This window comes from Carassius gibelio, chromosome B10, assembly GCF_023724105.1.
Source record: "Carassius gibelio isolate Cgi1373 ecotype wild population from Czech Republic chromosome B10, carGib1.2-hapl.c, whole genome shotgun sequence".
NCBI lineage: Eukaryota > Metazoa > Chordata > Actinopteri > Cypriniformes > Cyprinidae > Carassius > Carassius gibelio.
Window position 1 is genome coordinate 18,038,149 of NC_068405.1, and position 16,879 is coordinate 18,055,027.

Sequence of the window (16,879 nt, forward strand, 5' to 3'; positions counted from 1 at the left end):
CCACTTCAGATAAGATGTAAAAGTGTTCTCCATTAAGTAAAAATGTTGAAAAGGACAAACATCATTATTAGATGATGAGATGTTTGTCTGTGTCGTAATTATGGGTTAGGCCTCTGATTCATTGTGCAGAAATAAAGAGAAGACACCACTGGCTAGACAACGCCTATAGCTGAGAACAGACTTTATATCCACCCTATCTAATAGCTGAAATAGGCCTGCACAGGGCGTCTACAGAATATAGGGCTTCATGGATTGGCACACAGATGTCCCAATCAGAGATCTGTGATGTCAAGTGAGTGAAAATGAACTGAGTGAGCTTTGAGTACCATCTCAGCGAGACAGGGAAATAAATAAAGTTCCTAAACGTAAGTAGTAGTAAGTAGATAGTGTTTATTCGTTTTGTTAATAGGGATATTTAGTTTTGCCCAATCTTGAAACACTCGAAACGCACATTTAGTACTGGTTACAACTCATAATTGATAATCTGCCATAAAGTTCAGTTTATTTTACACATAATGTTTTTGAACAATGATGATAAAAACTTGCAATGACATGTGGTGATGAAGATAAATTCCCTCTAAAGCCACAGACTAATACATTTTTTTAGAAGACAATAAAAGGGAGAGTAAAGGGCTGTTGGGACCATCTGTGGAATGTTAAGACAGTCTAAATGACAGATGTCCTCTTTGTTTAGCTTTTTACAACAGTTTAGGCCTATTGATCTAAAAGTCTTTGATTATATGAAAAAAAAAATTCCACTATTAATTAACCGGGATATATAGAACCAAGTTAAATGTAATATTAACATCTAATTTTTTAGTTTTGTGATCCGATCACTATAACAACATTATGAAGTTGTCAGGAATGTTCAAATGCAAGAGAATTTTAGAGACCTAGTGTCTCAAAACATTTGGATATTTTTGTTTATTAATATTGGAATTTGCTGCAGGAGTATTACACGCAAAAATTTAAGTTGGCTGAAAATATACTCAAGATAGAGAAACAGATTTGCAGTGAACGGGTGAAAACATCACCTTCACAATAATCCACAAGTAACAACCCCAGTCAATCAAATAACCTCTTGTGAAGTGAAAAGCTGGGTGTTTGTAATAAACAAATTAATTATTATGACATTTATAAGTTGCTTCTAACTAAAATATGAGTCATCTATCAGTGAAAAAATCTTGTAGTCTGAATCAGGAGAGAAATCTGCAACAGTATACAAATAATAAAAACAAAAATGACTAAAACAGTTCTAATCAAATGTGTTTGTGGACTTTGGTATGTGAGGACAACATGGGATGGATTTTTTCATAGAGGAAGTGCTATTTTGGAATATGGCCTTGTACTTTGCCCCTGCACAACTGTTTAAAGTTAAAACATCTTTATAATGCATGTTTTTTACAAACACACAGCTTTTACTTTTAGGATTATTGGTGTGATGTTTTTATCAGCTGTTGGGACTCTCATTCTGACGGCACCCACGCATGGCGAGGATCCATTGATGAGCAAGTAATGTGACACAATTTCTCCAAATTTGTTCCAATTCTTTTTTTCTTTTTTTTTATGGCCAGGAGGTAAATGTTCATTTTTAGGTGGACTGTTCCTTTAATATGTGTAAATCTTATTGTATTAAATATCAAATATCTAACCAAGTGGCATCTACATAAAAATTAAAAAAAGTATTTTTTTCAGTAATTTTTAACAAACTGATCTCAGGGTAAAGTAATTTTCTGGTTCAGGCAGCTGCCATAACAGTGATTATGAAAATGTTCCACCAACCTTTGAAAACTCTAAAGTGTCCAAAACATTTTGTTTTAACATTTTATGCGCACAGCTCTTCCTAGCATGCCAATGCATTCTTCAGTGCTTCCCATTGCTAAATTTCCCTTCCTCTTGTTGGGAGCATGTGGTGATGGCTGTTAAGGTTTGCAGGTAAGAGCTTTAGAGCTCCACTTTTCTCACTGGGTCCCTCACAGGAACCTCTGAATCAAGAGCATGCTTTTGATCTCATTTCACTTGAACTGCACATCCATTTTTAAGCTCTTTTGCACCCAAGAAAGAAAAAAAAAGTGGCAGATGAGATTATCATCCTTCATCCAAATCAATGTAATAAGATTTGGAAGAGAAGCCATTTACTGAGTTCTAATTTTGGAGGGTTTAGTACCCATTCAAACCTATTTAAATGCTTTGAATGTACAATACGTTCTATTTAAAATACTGTAGTAGTTCAGTCCTCTCCGGTGAAGACTGAGCGTTTATGGAAAGCGACTCAGCTCCAAGTTCACCGCCTGCATCTTAAAGAGTCAGCATCTGGTCAGATCTAAATGAGATGATCAAGGATGCTAGAGCATCTTATTTATATAACTGATATCTGCTAAAGGAATCCTATAACTATATTTGAGACTATTAACAATATTGTTTCTCCTGCTACATATCTTGCCCCTCTGTTTTCTAATGATAATTTTAATAATTTTTCTCTCATTTTGTGCGACAAAGTAAGGGCTGTCAGGGCAAGCTTTTCACCGTCAGAAAACCATCTTAAAGTTACTCGACGAAGACTGTGAATTTTGGACTCTATTTCCCTAAATGACATCCTTAAGTTAGTGGGTATGGTGAAACCTTCTCAAAAGCCCTGTGGACATTTAGCCTACATTTTTGTTTATGAAATTGATTACATTTATTGGTATATGTAATCATATATACTGTATGGTGTTTTAAACATACTGATATTCAGCCTCCCTTGAAAAAGAGTAATCCTGATGCAACGTCATTTAACAACTATAGGCCTATTTCTAAACTGCCTTTCATCTCTAAAATCTCAGAAAAGGTTGTGGCAATGCAGTTAAATACTGTTTTGGAGGCTTATAATATATGTAATAAATTGTATTCCGGCTTTTGTAAAAACCATTTAACTGAGACTGCCCTCCTTAGGGTCTCAAATAACATTTTGATGGCTGCTGATGCAGGTGAATATTCTGTGCTGATTTCGCTATATCTCAGCGCAGGGTTTGATACTGTTGATCACTGCACTTTGATTAATAGATTGTACTCTCTAGTGGGCATTTCTGGATCAGCTCTGGTCTGGTTATCCTCCTCTCTTTCTGACAGTTTTTCTGTGTCCTTAGGAACTTACATGCTAGACTCTGGTGTGCCACAAGCTTCTGTGCTTGGCCCTCTGCTTTTTAATCTGTATATGCTTCCTCTAGGCAAGATTATTAGTAGTTTCAAATTAATATCTTATCATTGTTATGCCGATGACATCCAATTATACATTTATTTTAGTCCTGATAAGCAAACAGTCTCTTTTGTAGAATTGTCTAGTCTCCATTAACAAATGGATGGCAGATAATTTTCTGCAACTAAATACTGATAAAACTGAGGTTCAGTTCAGTTCAGTTCAAGTTTATTTGTATAGCGCTTTTTACAAAATAAATCGTTACAAAGCAACTTTACAGAAAATTATGTTTCTACAATATTTAGTAGTAGCTAGTAGTTTGTGCACATTTGACAGGATTTTAGAAAAAATAAAAATAATAATAATAATAATATAAGACGTAGTCAGCTAGACGATGAACTATCAATATTATTAATTAAGTTATTATATGATTCAGTGACACATTTAGCAATAATTGTTAGTTCTGTTTGTTGATTCAGGGTCAGCATCATCTGGGGTCCTCTGAGGGTCAGCATCATCTCTTCTCAGGTGTTCTGGATCCAGACTGGAGCTTGTTTAAATCCTAGGCGAAACATAGAAACAAAATACAGACATCATTAGCATAGCTGCTGATCCAACAAAGTAAAATTAGTTTAACCCAAGTTAATGAATAAAAATGCACCTTTGAACAGATGCAACTACACTCACAGTTAAAAAGATACATTATTCGAATGCTTGGCGAAAGAGATGTGTTTTTAATCTAGATTTAAACAGAGAGAGTGTGTCTGAACCCCGAACATTATCAGGAAGGCTATTCCAGAGTTTGGGATACTGGTGATGATTTTTGCCCCAGACAACATTACTTCTAAGATTATAGGCAGGTTATTGGAGGTCTGTCATCCTCTGACTGCAGTGACATAAGACATTTGGGTGTTATTTTTGACAAATCTATATTTTTTTAACAGTCATGTAAAGTCTGTAGATTGTTCATGTTTTTTTTTTCTATCTTAGGAACATTGCAAAGATTAGATCTTTGGTTTCAAAAAATAGTTGGAGATGCTATTCATCCCTTTATCTCTTCACGCTTGGACTATTGCAATGTTCTGCACACTTGTTTGAACAAATCCTCTATGGTTCGATTGCAAGTTGTACAGAATGCAGCTGTAAGGCTTTTGAATAGGACTAGCAGGAGGTCACACATTACGGCCCTGCATTGGCTTCCCATTGGTTTTAGTGCATTTAAAAATTTTAGTCATTACTTACATTGCCCTACATGGTCAAGCACCTTTTTGTATCCAGGATCTCTCCCCTGGTCGGCCTTTGAGGTCTTCTGACATAGATCTTTTAACTATTCCCAGAACACACTTTAAGACAAAAGGTGACCATACTTTTTGTGTTGTGGCTCTAAGGCTCCGAAACTCTGGCCATAACATAGAGAAATGTGGGTTCTCACTGCACGGTTTTCAAAGTCATTGGATCATTGTTGTTTTCACACTGAATGACTATATGGGTTTAGTTGTTGCTGTGTTCAAATTGTACGATGGTTCAGCCATAGAAGGTGCATGCACACTTCATGACTTTACATGACTTTACAGGAAGAATCACCAAAAACTCTGTCTGGTCTGCAGACTATGTTCCACATAACTCCTTCCCAGACTTCCTGCTGCCCTGTATCTTGCTCTGTCATTGGCTGTAGGTCATCACTGATGTATTTTTCAGTCAGAACTAATTTCAAACTCATTTCACACAGCAGGATTTTGAATCACTGATCGGCCCAGATATTTAACATGACAAATATTTAGGCGATTCTCTATGATTGTGTCTTTTATATTTTATACTGCCTGATTGTCACTCACATGAACGATTTGCCTCTTATTTCGGACGTTTGTTGGCAATTTCACAAAACCTCTCAGCGAGTGAAAATTGGGGCTAAAATTGTGCAGTGTGTGTCAAAAGCATAAATGAAAACTACAGAAGTGTAAAACTTAGATGCTTTTGTAAGCCCAGATCGGCGAAAGAAAGAGGAGAAAACAGTAAGCAAAGTGTATTTAAATATAAAGTCAAACATTTGCCTGTGATTTATTTATTAATTTATTTTCAATTTGAATACATTTTATTTATTTATCATTATAGATTTTATTAGTTTTTTGAAAGGTTATGTCCAAAATCAATGGCACAAACCTTATTAACATTTTAGCTGTATTTTAAATTATGCCTTGCATTTTGTGTTTTAGGATTACAGGAAAGGTCTGTAAACTTAAGCTAATGTGTATCATATAAGCCATTATTATTGAACAATGCAACTAGCAACTTAATTGACATGTGATATATGTACTGCAAGGCATCTATCTCCAGCTCTCTTCAAGCTGATATGCTGCTTGGCTTGCTAGCTAATCAGTGGTTTCCTCTTTTTGTGTGATTTAGTGGGAAAACACTTTTTTTTTTAAATATTTGAGTCACTTTTCAAAATTTGCTTTTCAAAAGTTGTCATTTAAATTAAAATCAAAATATTTGTGCAATTTCAGTAAAGTTTCTAGCTAATGGACCCAAAAATGAATTTAGACTTAGAAAAAACTCACTCCACTCCAACCCCACCACTAGCCTCACCGGCAATAGTCCTGGATTTAAATCATTGATATAGCTAACATATGCTAATATAAAACAGAGAACAGGACCAGGGCATTTTCCAGGATCAGGGACAAAGGCCAAAACATCAGTGGCACATTGAAAGTATGACAGATTAAGATTTACAAATTACAAATTATTTTACAAGTATTTTCAAGATTACCTACAGTAGATCACCTCAGATGTAGTTCTTTATTAATGAAGTAAATGAACATCTGGGTATGATGCCAGTGCTCGCTTGTGCCTCTGTTTTCTCCCTCCTTTCTCTCATCATATGGTCCATTCCTTGAAGTAAATAGGTAGAGGTAAACATTACTTGCTTTCTGTCTCACACATATAAACAATTATTATTAAAAAGTATTGCTCAATGTTATAATGCTTTATGGCCTTGTTTGACTTGAAAATATGGAGAGATATAAAATATCTAGAGATGGCTGTATTTCAATAGTTAAGAGCCTAGGAAAGGAAAAGGAAAGAGAAAAGAAAAGTCAAAAGAAAAGGATGTCTGTGTGATGAGGTAAACAATATAAAAGTCTCAGGCCACCTTCTGTCATAACGTTTTAAATAAAGGCTTAAAAAAAATGAGGTATTAATTGACATAAAATGTATTAGGTAAAAACATTGGGACATAACCAATGATAAGTGTACAGTATTATGATGACTTGTACAAACACAACGTTTTTTGTGTGGTGTTTCGGAATGGCTATTTAGCAGTGGCTTTGTTTTCAAATTTTACAATGCAACTTTTATATTAGATTTTAAAGCTGAATATCTGGCCATTTATGGTGTCTGATGTCCAAAAGAGCATCCAAACCATGAATGATTAATAGTATCCATTAATATTTTTAGTGCTTATTTGTTCCAACTTTCTTTTTGAGCAGGTTTCTTCAGAACAACGTAATTCAGATGGTCTCAAGCTGTGCCTTCAGTGGACTATACACTCTAGAAAAACTGTAAGTTCTTCTCGTTCCTTATCTTGTTACTGATCAGTGCAATTTTATGAACTTTTATTAGCATCTGCTCCTTCATGAAAAGACGTGTGAAATGAAATAAAGTAATAAATGCATAAAATGAAATGAAAATGAAAAATTATGCTGTTTATATATTAAATATATGTATTTATATATAACAAATTATATGAATATATATATATATATATATATATATACATACATACATGTAAGTACTATAATAAAATGTTGTGTTTTTTTATAAAATGAAAACATTATATGTAAAATTCACTTTTGTTAATTTTTACTCATAGAGATAATTCATAATTCTGTCAGAATTCATGGATTTCTGCTACCTGGTGGAAAACACTAGCCTGGTAATACCAGACTTTGCTACTTCACTTTGCTTCGTAGACAGAGTCTGGAATGGCATAATAGAGAAGTGTTTTCTCTCTCGCTAGGGGGCGCTTGTCTGAAGTTTTAAATCATTGGTTACCCGTAAGCCAATCAGATACGTTTAGTTATGACGTATGTTATGCGCCTGTACAGCCGCATCGAAGCACAGACATCATGCATCGAACTTAAATCTATGATTGAATTTCCACTGTAAACCTGTTGTTAAACACTCTTCTTGTTCTGGCTTCAGTTTGAAGAAGAGTTGAATGTTCTCCATAACAGAGCGAATTGCATCCTGTGTCTCGTTTCCCTTTTCCGCAGTCGTTTCGGTTTTCGATTTCTCTAACCTACAATTTAAAACACGGTGCTTAGCATCTACGTCACGGCTCTCAGCCCGCCCTCTGCTCGTTGATTGGCCCGGCTGTTTTCAGACCGGTGGCAAACAGAAAGCTCTGATGCTGTATCAGACTGAGTACAGAAGCGAAATGAAATTGAGCGGAAGTAGGAAGTCTGACGTAGTCAGGCTAGGAAAACACACTATTAAAATAAAAATGTCATGATATTCCACTATATCCAATAGATGGCAGAAGAGGATCACTCATTTGTCACGTTTACCATTTCCACTCTGCAAAATAGTTATTTTCACATGTTTTTTTCTTTTGGGATTTATACTTAGAATCATAAATTCTAAAAAATCATCTTTTGGTCAGTTCAGCTTCGTTCTGTACTGAAGAATAGAGTAGCAAAAAGTTTTTAAAAAACTCGGATCATCGGATTTACATGAACATATTTTTGCAAAATGGTGCACTACATTGAATTGAATTGAATTTATTGGACAGGTAGATGTTATAGGCCCTACGTACAAAAGTTCATAAAACATATACAGAACAATACATAAAATCATTACTTTACTCACATCATAAACATATAGTGGGACATATAGTGCATGTCCCATTTTTGCACCGTTGTTTGAATATTGAACAATATTACACCCTTGCACGAGACTGTGGCATGATCAATTATGTTTCTTCTGTTATTACTTTAGGTGTCGAGCACAGTGGCATCTTTAGGCTGTAGATCTTTTTGTTTGTGGGGCCAAATGGGGACTGGCTAGGGCTGGGATAAACGATTATTTTTTAAACAATTAATCTAGCGATTATTTTTTCGATGCATCGATTAATCTAGCGATTATTTTTCAGACAGATTCGATTTCGATTATCTTCCCATTAATTGACTACTAACAATTTATACATGTTGATTTACATATCTGAATTCCTTAACATTGCAATATATGTTTATTGCTCTTAAAATTACAAAATAAAAGACTGACTAGGAATGCATTACTTTGCACTTGTATAGATATAGCATTGAATAAAACCTTGAAGCCTTGAAAACACATAGCTTACTGAAACAAGCTTACTGAACACATAGGGCCTAGTTTACTGAAAAAATGTTATGAAAATAACAACAACTTTATGTCTAGCATTCAATAAAAAAGGTCACCCAAAATACTTGTTTAGAGCAATTGAAAGAATACAGTAACCAATGTAAACTTGAGGGCTTTAAGCTAATACAGAGAGTGCTTTTCCAAATAAATAAAAAAATTAACAGTGGGAGCCAGCAGCCTGTCATGGAGAAAAAAAAATCTCTGAATGCTCCACGTGAAACTTTGGCGTTCCGCCCTTTTTCTATCGTGTCTAATGATTTTGGTTAATATGCACGAGGGACAGAGAGAGAGCAAGACAGCGCTCGTGTAGTTTGAAGACTGTGAGTGCGCGCACAGCCGGGGCTCTCACTCGTACGCGCTCTGTCAGGCGCAGCAGATATTCTATTCTACATCACTCACCGATCAAATAAGGCTTTGACAGCCGCCAAAAAAAAGATCAATCCAGAAAAAACCCTGGATTGGTTATATAACGTTGGACAGAATGTTGATCCGGCCATCGCGTATATTCAGCGCACATAAGGTAAACGTTTTGCAAACATTTTTTAGAGAAATAAAAACAGGTCGACGAATCGATGCGCATATTTTGCGTCGCTGGCTATTTTTTTTAGCCAGTTTGAATGAACTCCTTGCGACTAGAATATAGTCATTGTCTTTCCTTTTCAGCAGCTCTGAGATTTTGTTTTTTTCGGTTCCGGCAGTGATGAAGGACAAGCCTAATCCTGAGATGATGAAGATACACAGTTGTCACAGTGTCTGGGTTGTGTTCCCTGGGGTTCCACTAGATGTCCTCCTTTCTCACGGTGTCTGTCACCAGATCACTTCCTGTTCCCTTATTTGGTCACCTTCCTCCTTGTTGTGTAATTGATTGTTTCCCCACCTGTCTCCTGTTTCCTCATTATCCTTCTGTGTATAAATACCCAGTCTGTCTTAGTCTGTGTTACGGAGTCCTTGTTTAATGTCAGTGTATTATTCATCTCCGTCATCCTTGCCTTGTCTTACCTTGCTTTGCCTTGCCCCGTGTTCGTGTCCTGTTTATGTTCCGATTTGGATTCTCTGGTTTTGACCCTGCATGGACCGTTACCTCTCTGGATTATCCCTTAAATAAATCATGCTTACCTGCAATTGGTTCTCTCGCCGTGTTTCAACCATCACGTAACGTGACAGAAGGACTCCGTCCCAAAGAGAATCAGCGGTATGTCATTTTTCCATTCCCCAGCCAAGATGGCGGAGAGGCGAGCCAGATATCTGAAGTTAATCGCCCTCCGCCAAGAGGACAATGAAGTGGGTGCCCTGGCTCAGGTGTTCTGGTCCCTGGCAGAGGGCAGGGGGTACAATGACACGGCCCTTAAAGATTATTTTAATGGCGGTCTGGACGATCCAGTGTCTCTGGAGGAGATGGCGCAGGTAGAGACACTGGAATTCTGGGAATTCGTGCGCTACCTGCAGCATCAGTGTCGGTGGGATGTCCCAGCCACTCCTGTCTCTTCCAGCGGGGTGGTCGTCAGCCCAGCACCACTGCACAAGATGGCCGCCAGCCCAGCGCCACAACACAAGATGGCCGCCAGCTTAGAGCCACAGCACAAGATGGCCGCCAGCCCAGCGCCACAGCACAAGATGGCCGCCAGCCCAGCGCCACAGCACAAGATGGCCACCAGCTTAGAGCCACAGCACAAGATGGCCGCCAGCTTAGAGCCACAGCACAAGATGGCCGCCAGTTTAGAGCCACAGCACAAGATGGCCGACTCAACGTCTGAGTCGCCAGTCAAGGTGCCACCGACTCGCCATCGTAGAGGGCGGAGGAAGAGGGGACAGGATTCTACTGTTCCTCAAAGCCTGGAGAACGTTCCCGAGCTGGCTGCTGCCGTCCAGGAGGACGTTCCCGAGCGGGCCGCTGCCTACCAGGGGGACGTTCTCGAGTGGGCCGCTGCCGTCCAGGGGGACGTTCTCGAGTGGGCCGCTGCCGTCCAGGAGGACATTCACGAGCGGACCGCTGCCGTCCCCGAGGCGGTACCCGAGGCGGTACCCGAGGTGGTGCCCGATGTTGTTCCAGTGACCGAGGTGGTGTCCGATGCCGAGGCGGTGCCCGAGGCTGTTCCTGAGGCCGAGGTGGTGCCCGATGCCGAGGCGGTGCCCGAGGCTGTTCTGGAGGTCGAGGTGGTGTCTGATGCCGAGGCGGTGCCCGAGGTCATTCCCGATGCGGTAACCGATGCTGTTCCGGAGACCGAGGCGGTGCCCGATGTCGAGGCAGTGCCCGAGGCTGTTCCTGTGATCGAGGCGAGGCTCGATGCTGTTCCGAAGGCCGAGGTGGTGCCCGATGTCGAGGCGTTGCTCGATGCTGTTCCAGAGGTCGAGGCGGTGACCGATGCTGTTCCGGAGGCCGAGGCGGTGCCCGATGTCGAGGCGGTGCCTGATGCTGTTCCGGAGGCCGAGGCGGTGCCCGAGGCCGTTCCCAATGCGGTGCCCAAGACCGCTCCCGAGGCCGTTACAGAGGCGGTGCCTGAGGCCATTCCCGATGCAGTGTCCGAGGTCGCTCCCGATGCCTCGACCGAGGCGGTGCCCGAGACTGTTCCAGAGACAGTGCCCGAAGCCAAGGCGCCTCAGCTCTTCACAGACAGTCCAGAGTCAGGTCAGTTTCCGGTGGACTCTCCGGAGTCGGGTCAGTTTTCCGGTGGACTCTCCGGAGTCGAGGCAGGCTACGGTGGACTCTCCGGAGTCGAGGCAGGCTACGGTGGACTCTCCGGAGTCGAGGCAGGCTACGGTGGACTCTCCGGAGTCGAGGCAGGCTACGGTGGACTCTCCGGAGTCGAGGCAGGTTACGGTGGACTCTCCGGAGTCGAGTCATGTTCCCGTGGACTCTCCGGAGTCGAGTCAGGTTCCGGTGGACCCTCCGGAGCCGAGTCAGGTTCCGGTGGACCCTCCGGAGCCAAGTCAAGTCACTGGGTGGTCTGCTGCTCCGTCCTGGGGGATTCCGGCCTCAACCACGGGGGCGTGTGGGTCATCCGCTCCGCCCTGGGGGACTCTGACGTCGACCACGAGGACGTCGTGGTCTTCCGCTCCGCCCTGGGGGACTCTGGCGGCGACCACAAGGACGTGGTGGTCATCTGCTCCGCCCTGGAGGACTCTGGCTTTGACCACATGGCCGTGGTGGTCTTCCGCTACACCCTGGAGGTCGCTGGCTTTGACCACACGGCTGTGGTGGTCCTCTGCTCCGCCCTGGTGGGTGCTTCAACATGCCCTTCTTGGACTTCTGTCTGGTGTTCTTGGTTTCTGTTTTGTTGCTGTCTGTTCCCCCCAGTTAGTCTTGCCCTCCGTCCCTCCCCCTGAGCCTCCACCTGTCCGCCTCCCTCCTGGTCTCTGTGTTGTGTCTTGTCTTGGAGCGTCTGGGAGCCGCTCCGTAGAGGGGGGGTACTGTCACAGTGTCTGGGTTGTGTTCCCTGGGGTTCCACTAGATGTCCTCCTTTCTCACGGTGTCTGACACCAGATCACTTCCTGTTCCCTTATTTGGTCACCTTCCTCCTTGTTGTGTAATTGATTGTTTCCCCACCTGTCTCCTGTTTCCTCATTATCCTTCTGTGTATAAATACCCAGTCTGTCTTAGTCTGTGTTACGGAGTCCTTGTTTAATGTCAGTGTATTATTCATGTCCGTCATCCTTGCCTTGTCTTACCTTGCTTTGCCTTGCCCCGTGTTCGTGTCCTGTTTATGTTCCGATTTGGATTCTCTGGTTTTGACCCTGCATGGACTGTTACCTCTCTGGATTATCCCTTAAATAAATCATGCTTACCTGCAATTGGTTCTCTCGCCGTGTTTCAACCATCACGTAACGTGACAACAGTATGATGTTGTATATCATTAGGGAAAGTCAGCTCTGGATGATAAATGACATCTTACTTTGTACTTTGTAACACAAGTTTTATTATTTTTTACCTGGGCTTTTCTGTTCCAATCTGTGTTCAGTTCATTTAAAAACATCTAAGAAGCAGCACAGTGTGAGACATAAATTAGTTTTACAGTGCTCATATTCATTTGGATTCCTAATAGGGTCATTTATTTTTATGTCTGTGAATCAATCATTTGGTCAGTTTAATACTTAACCTTTTTAATACATTTTCTATCAATTTCAAATCTGTGCCCCTAATTAAACTAATTATCTAATTATCTTTTGTGCAGGTTTCTTAGCCAAAACCACATAAGCTATTTAGGACCAGGTGTATTCAGAGATCTACACAAATTAGACTGGCTGTGAGTATGTATCACATCACATTTAATGAGCTAGAAAAGGGAAAATAGCTTCTTAGTCTTTTTCTTTAAATATCAGTTACAAAAGAAATGCAGGTAGAATGTTGAGACCATTATCAACTGGAAACCATCAGTTAGAAACCATCTGAATTTGTATGTACTTTAAAGAAATTTCAGCTTAAAGACTCATAATAATAATAACTACAACAATACAGGAACAGGCATATTTATCTGTCATTTTATTTAGTTTTACACTTTGTAAAAAATTAATATGTATTTTTATTTTAGTCAGTATTTCTATTAATATGTTTTAATATTTTATTTACTTTTTATTTTATTTTGTTTATTACAATACATTTTAGTACAATATATTTTTTACACATTTTATTTATTTTTTATCATAGATGTTTTGGAGAATCACTTTCTCCCTTGGTAAATATGATGCAAAAAAATATAATGCTTAATTAAATTAATAATCAGAATAATAAGCATAATCGCACAGAAAAGATGTGGTCTGTGGAATAGCACTGACTAGTACAGAAAATAGAATGTGGTTTTGCAGAAAGTAGCTGAGAAATATTTGGGTAGCTTGTTGATTGCCAAACACGGACAAAGGTTGAGCAGATTCATGCAGTACTAGAACAAGTGGCATCGAGATATTTGAAATCTGACATTATAACAAGGTATTTCTTTGTTTAACATTTTGTAAAAGACTTTTCATTATTATGTTTTTCCCCCCTCAGAGTATTGGATCACAATCCAGTTAAAAGTGTCACCTGTGATACTTTCATAGGTCTGAGGTCGCTGACATTTCTGTAAGTATCTTGCTGTTTTAAAATATTTTATAGTCATTCTCATTGTAGAAATTTCATTTAATCAGCTTGTACTTACTGTTATCTCTTTGAGGAAAATGTCACATTTAATGAAGCTTGTCCCTGTTTCTGATCCTACTGTCTGACGTGTTTTATGAAGTTATAGTTGAGCATTATTTTTTATATTTTTCCTACTTTGTGTTTGCTTGTTTCTGTGCACTAAATCAATGCAATGGCACAATGGCCAAAATGATTTGAAATGATTAGCAGTACTTTTGCATTCGCTTGTCAGTTACAAGTCAACAGAAAGGCACCTTGTTGTTCAAGAAACAGCTAAAGCAATCTACAGTTCACAGACCCTGAAACAATTTTGTTTCTGCAACAAACTATCTCTGAGACAACTTTTTGATCTTTTCACCTTAACACAGAACTGTCTGAACCCACAAGATTGCAAACATATTTTACATTTTATATTTCAACATGTGGGTTGCCTGAAGGCCATTGTGCAGCCATTTTTACAAGTAGTAGGAAATTCGTTATCATAATTCCTCATCAGAATGTCTTTAATATTGCTGAAAATGTCCTCTGGCTTCCAGTTCCACTGCTGTGCCAGAGATGACTAGAATACAAAAATGAAATTTACTCCCATCACAACTCTTTTTGTTCATTTACCCCAGGTCCTCACTGTTTTTATTTATATTTAATATTTTCCTCTTTTCTGCCTGCTTTTATGATTACTTTCTCAATTAATTTTCTATTCTGATTAATGTCTTCGTTTACGTGTTTTACAGACTCTGTCCAAACCTTTTTTCGGTGGGACTACAGACATTTTGCTAAAAACAACAGCAATATATGGCATGATTTCACATTATATGTCACTTCCAGCTTGTGAAGAATAATTGAATGACTAAATCATGTTTAATTTTTTTCTCCACCTTAATAAAAACCAGGGTCTTCTCAGGGACAGCTAACTAGTAATCGAGATATTAAGCATCACTGCAAAGAACAGTCCCCTGTGAGATTGCCTTTCAAAAATGAATATATATATCTGAAGTCATCCCAAAAGAGATTATATGCTTACACAGAATGTTTTCTCCATTTCACTTTGCTTTATGATTATGGTATAGCTAAAATGGTTTCCAGCAGCCTGGCTCAATTTAGCCACTATATGCACAAGCTTAGCTTGCGGGGTCTGTATTTACAGAAAATTATTCTTTGGGAACAATGATGCGGGACTGGACTGCTAAATAGTCAGAAATGTATAACAGAACAAGGTAGTACACATTAAAATAAATATGTGAGCTGAATAAAAAAGTATAAATTATTTTTTTTGTGATTTGTTGTGAAATAGATACTACTTTGTAAATTTGTTGTGCAGATGTCCGCTGAATAACAAGCACTGCATTAGTCTTGCATTTAAGGGTACAGAAAAATTCACTCTTTAAATTTGCATAATAAGATGAATTATGCATTGCTTGTGTTTAAGTTTAATGTTTTATTTCCTGGTGTTTCTGACTAAATGAATGACGTTCTTTCATTTTTTTTAATGTTTTAAATTAATTATATAATAATTAAGAACTCACTTTACAAGAACTAATTTAAGACACAATTTCCAGATAATTATGCTTGTGAAACAGAGGACACCTAATAGCACACAGCTAGTCTGGCAGAAAGCCTTGATTGTTTTTCTCTGAAACTGATTTAGTCATGCGAGGAAGTGTTGCAGGGGGGTTGTTACGTTTCTGCACTAAAGACCTTCTCACTGTAACAGTATGCACATCAAGACATTTTACATTTTAGGTGGTTGATTTTAATTTTTTGATTTCAGATCAATGGTAAACACATCCCTGATGTGGCTGCCCGATTCAAGTCTCTGTCAACATATGCCCTTGCTCAGGTGGCTGTGAGTATTTCCTATTTTTGAGCCTTTTTTCACCTCATACATACACAAATTAGAGAATAAAATCATCCACACCTTTTTCTAATATGAAAAACAGTGTATAAACAGTAGATCAGCAGTATGCGTATGTGTTTCTGAGAGTGGTTCTGGTTTACGCTGTGCCAGTAGTTTTCATCAGTTGTGTATGGGCCCTTTCAAATATTGGATGACATGACAAAAGTTGAATCAAAGTTGAATTGGTTAAAATGGCTTTTAGATAACCATTCACTGTGGTGGACCGCATCAGTGGGTAAATTTATTTCTGGCACACATGCAACAGGTTAAAGGCTTATTAGAGGAATAAAAATGAGCTCTGCTATGTTTGCAGTTGTGTAAGGCATCACTGTAAGCCTACCTGTGATTAAATAAATCTAATTCTAAAAACTTCTAAAAAAAAGTTTTTGTGCATGGTACTTTAATAGTGTTAAAGGTTTTAGTGTGAAATTCCATTTATTTCTGTACATGTGCATCTTGTTTAGGGAGAGCAAAAATAAGGCTGTGTAAGTGTATGTATCTCTCTGTATGCATGTTTTTATTCCAGCATGCCCATTAGTTTATTAGTCATCAGGCTCTTTGGTTTATTTGAATAGGTCATTCTAAGGTTAACGAACAGAGAGTCTTTAACACTTAGTTGATGGTCTCTGAACTCCAGACAAATGATACCTCATCATAATCCTCTCTAGTGTTTTGTTATGAGGTAGGTTTGAATTTAGAAAATCTCACTCAGTATAAATCATTTATCATCAGCGAAATTCCACAGCTGTCCAAGTAAAACCACTTAATATAGCTTAGGCTGCTGTCAGCGGTTACTTTGCTTAGATAAACCATCCAGAGAAGACCACACTCAAAAGCTTTAAAGATCTGTTCGCTCAAGTTTTATAGTCAGCAATTACCTAGAAGCCTGATTTCTCTTAGACAGGACCAAGACCAAATTAATGACCGTCTGATGCATACTGCACACAAAACTGGAAAGCATTTTCTGTGTCTGGCAAGCTTAAATCTGATTGGCAGATTTTAAGTAGCTTCCTGGAGTAAGGGCACACAGGGTTTATTATCAGTCTACTTGGAAACAAAGTCATGTTTACGAGGTACCGGGTGATACAACGAGTGCTTTCGGGGATAAAAAAATAATCTCTAGATCTGCCCGTTTTTCTGGTTAGTGAGAACAAAACAAACTGTTTTCTTTTTTAAAGGAGTGGTTGATTGCAATTTAATTTTTTTAACATTAGTTAGTGTTAGCGTCATGCACTCAATTTTTTGAGGGTGCATGAGTTGTGTGTGTGTGTGTGGATTCTCACCTTTATAGATTATGTGG

At 39.1% G+C, this 16,879-nt stretch overlaps 1 protein-coding gene across 4 annotated transcripts in view; it reads left to right on the plus strand.

Annotated features, from left to right (window-relative positions):
• rxfp2a (relaxin family peptide receptor 2a) overlaps nucleotides 1–16,879 on the plus strand; it is a 42,190-nt gene that overhangs the window by 12,708 nt on the left and 12,603 nt on the right. For 2 of the 4 annotated variants that reach the window (XM_052567432.1, XM_052567433.1), the window contains exons 6-10: nucleotides 1,429–1,512; nucleotides 6,664–6,735; nucleotides 12,745–12,816; nucleotides 13,557–13,628; nucleotides 15,454–15,528. In XM_052567432.1, the coding sequence (XP_052423392.1) occupies nucleotides 1,429–1,512; nucleotides 6,664–6,735; nucleotides 12,745–12,816; nucleotides 13,557–13,628; nucleotides 15,454–15,528 (375 nt within the window). The remainder of the gene's footprint in view (nucleotides 1–1,428; nucleotides 1,513–6,663; nucleotides 6,736–12,744; nucleotides 12,817–13,556; nucleotides 13,629–15,453; nucleotides 15,529–16,879) is intronic. The other 2 variants (XM_052567434.1, XM_052567435.1) reach the window with 1 other exon arrangement.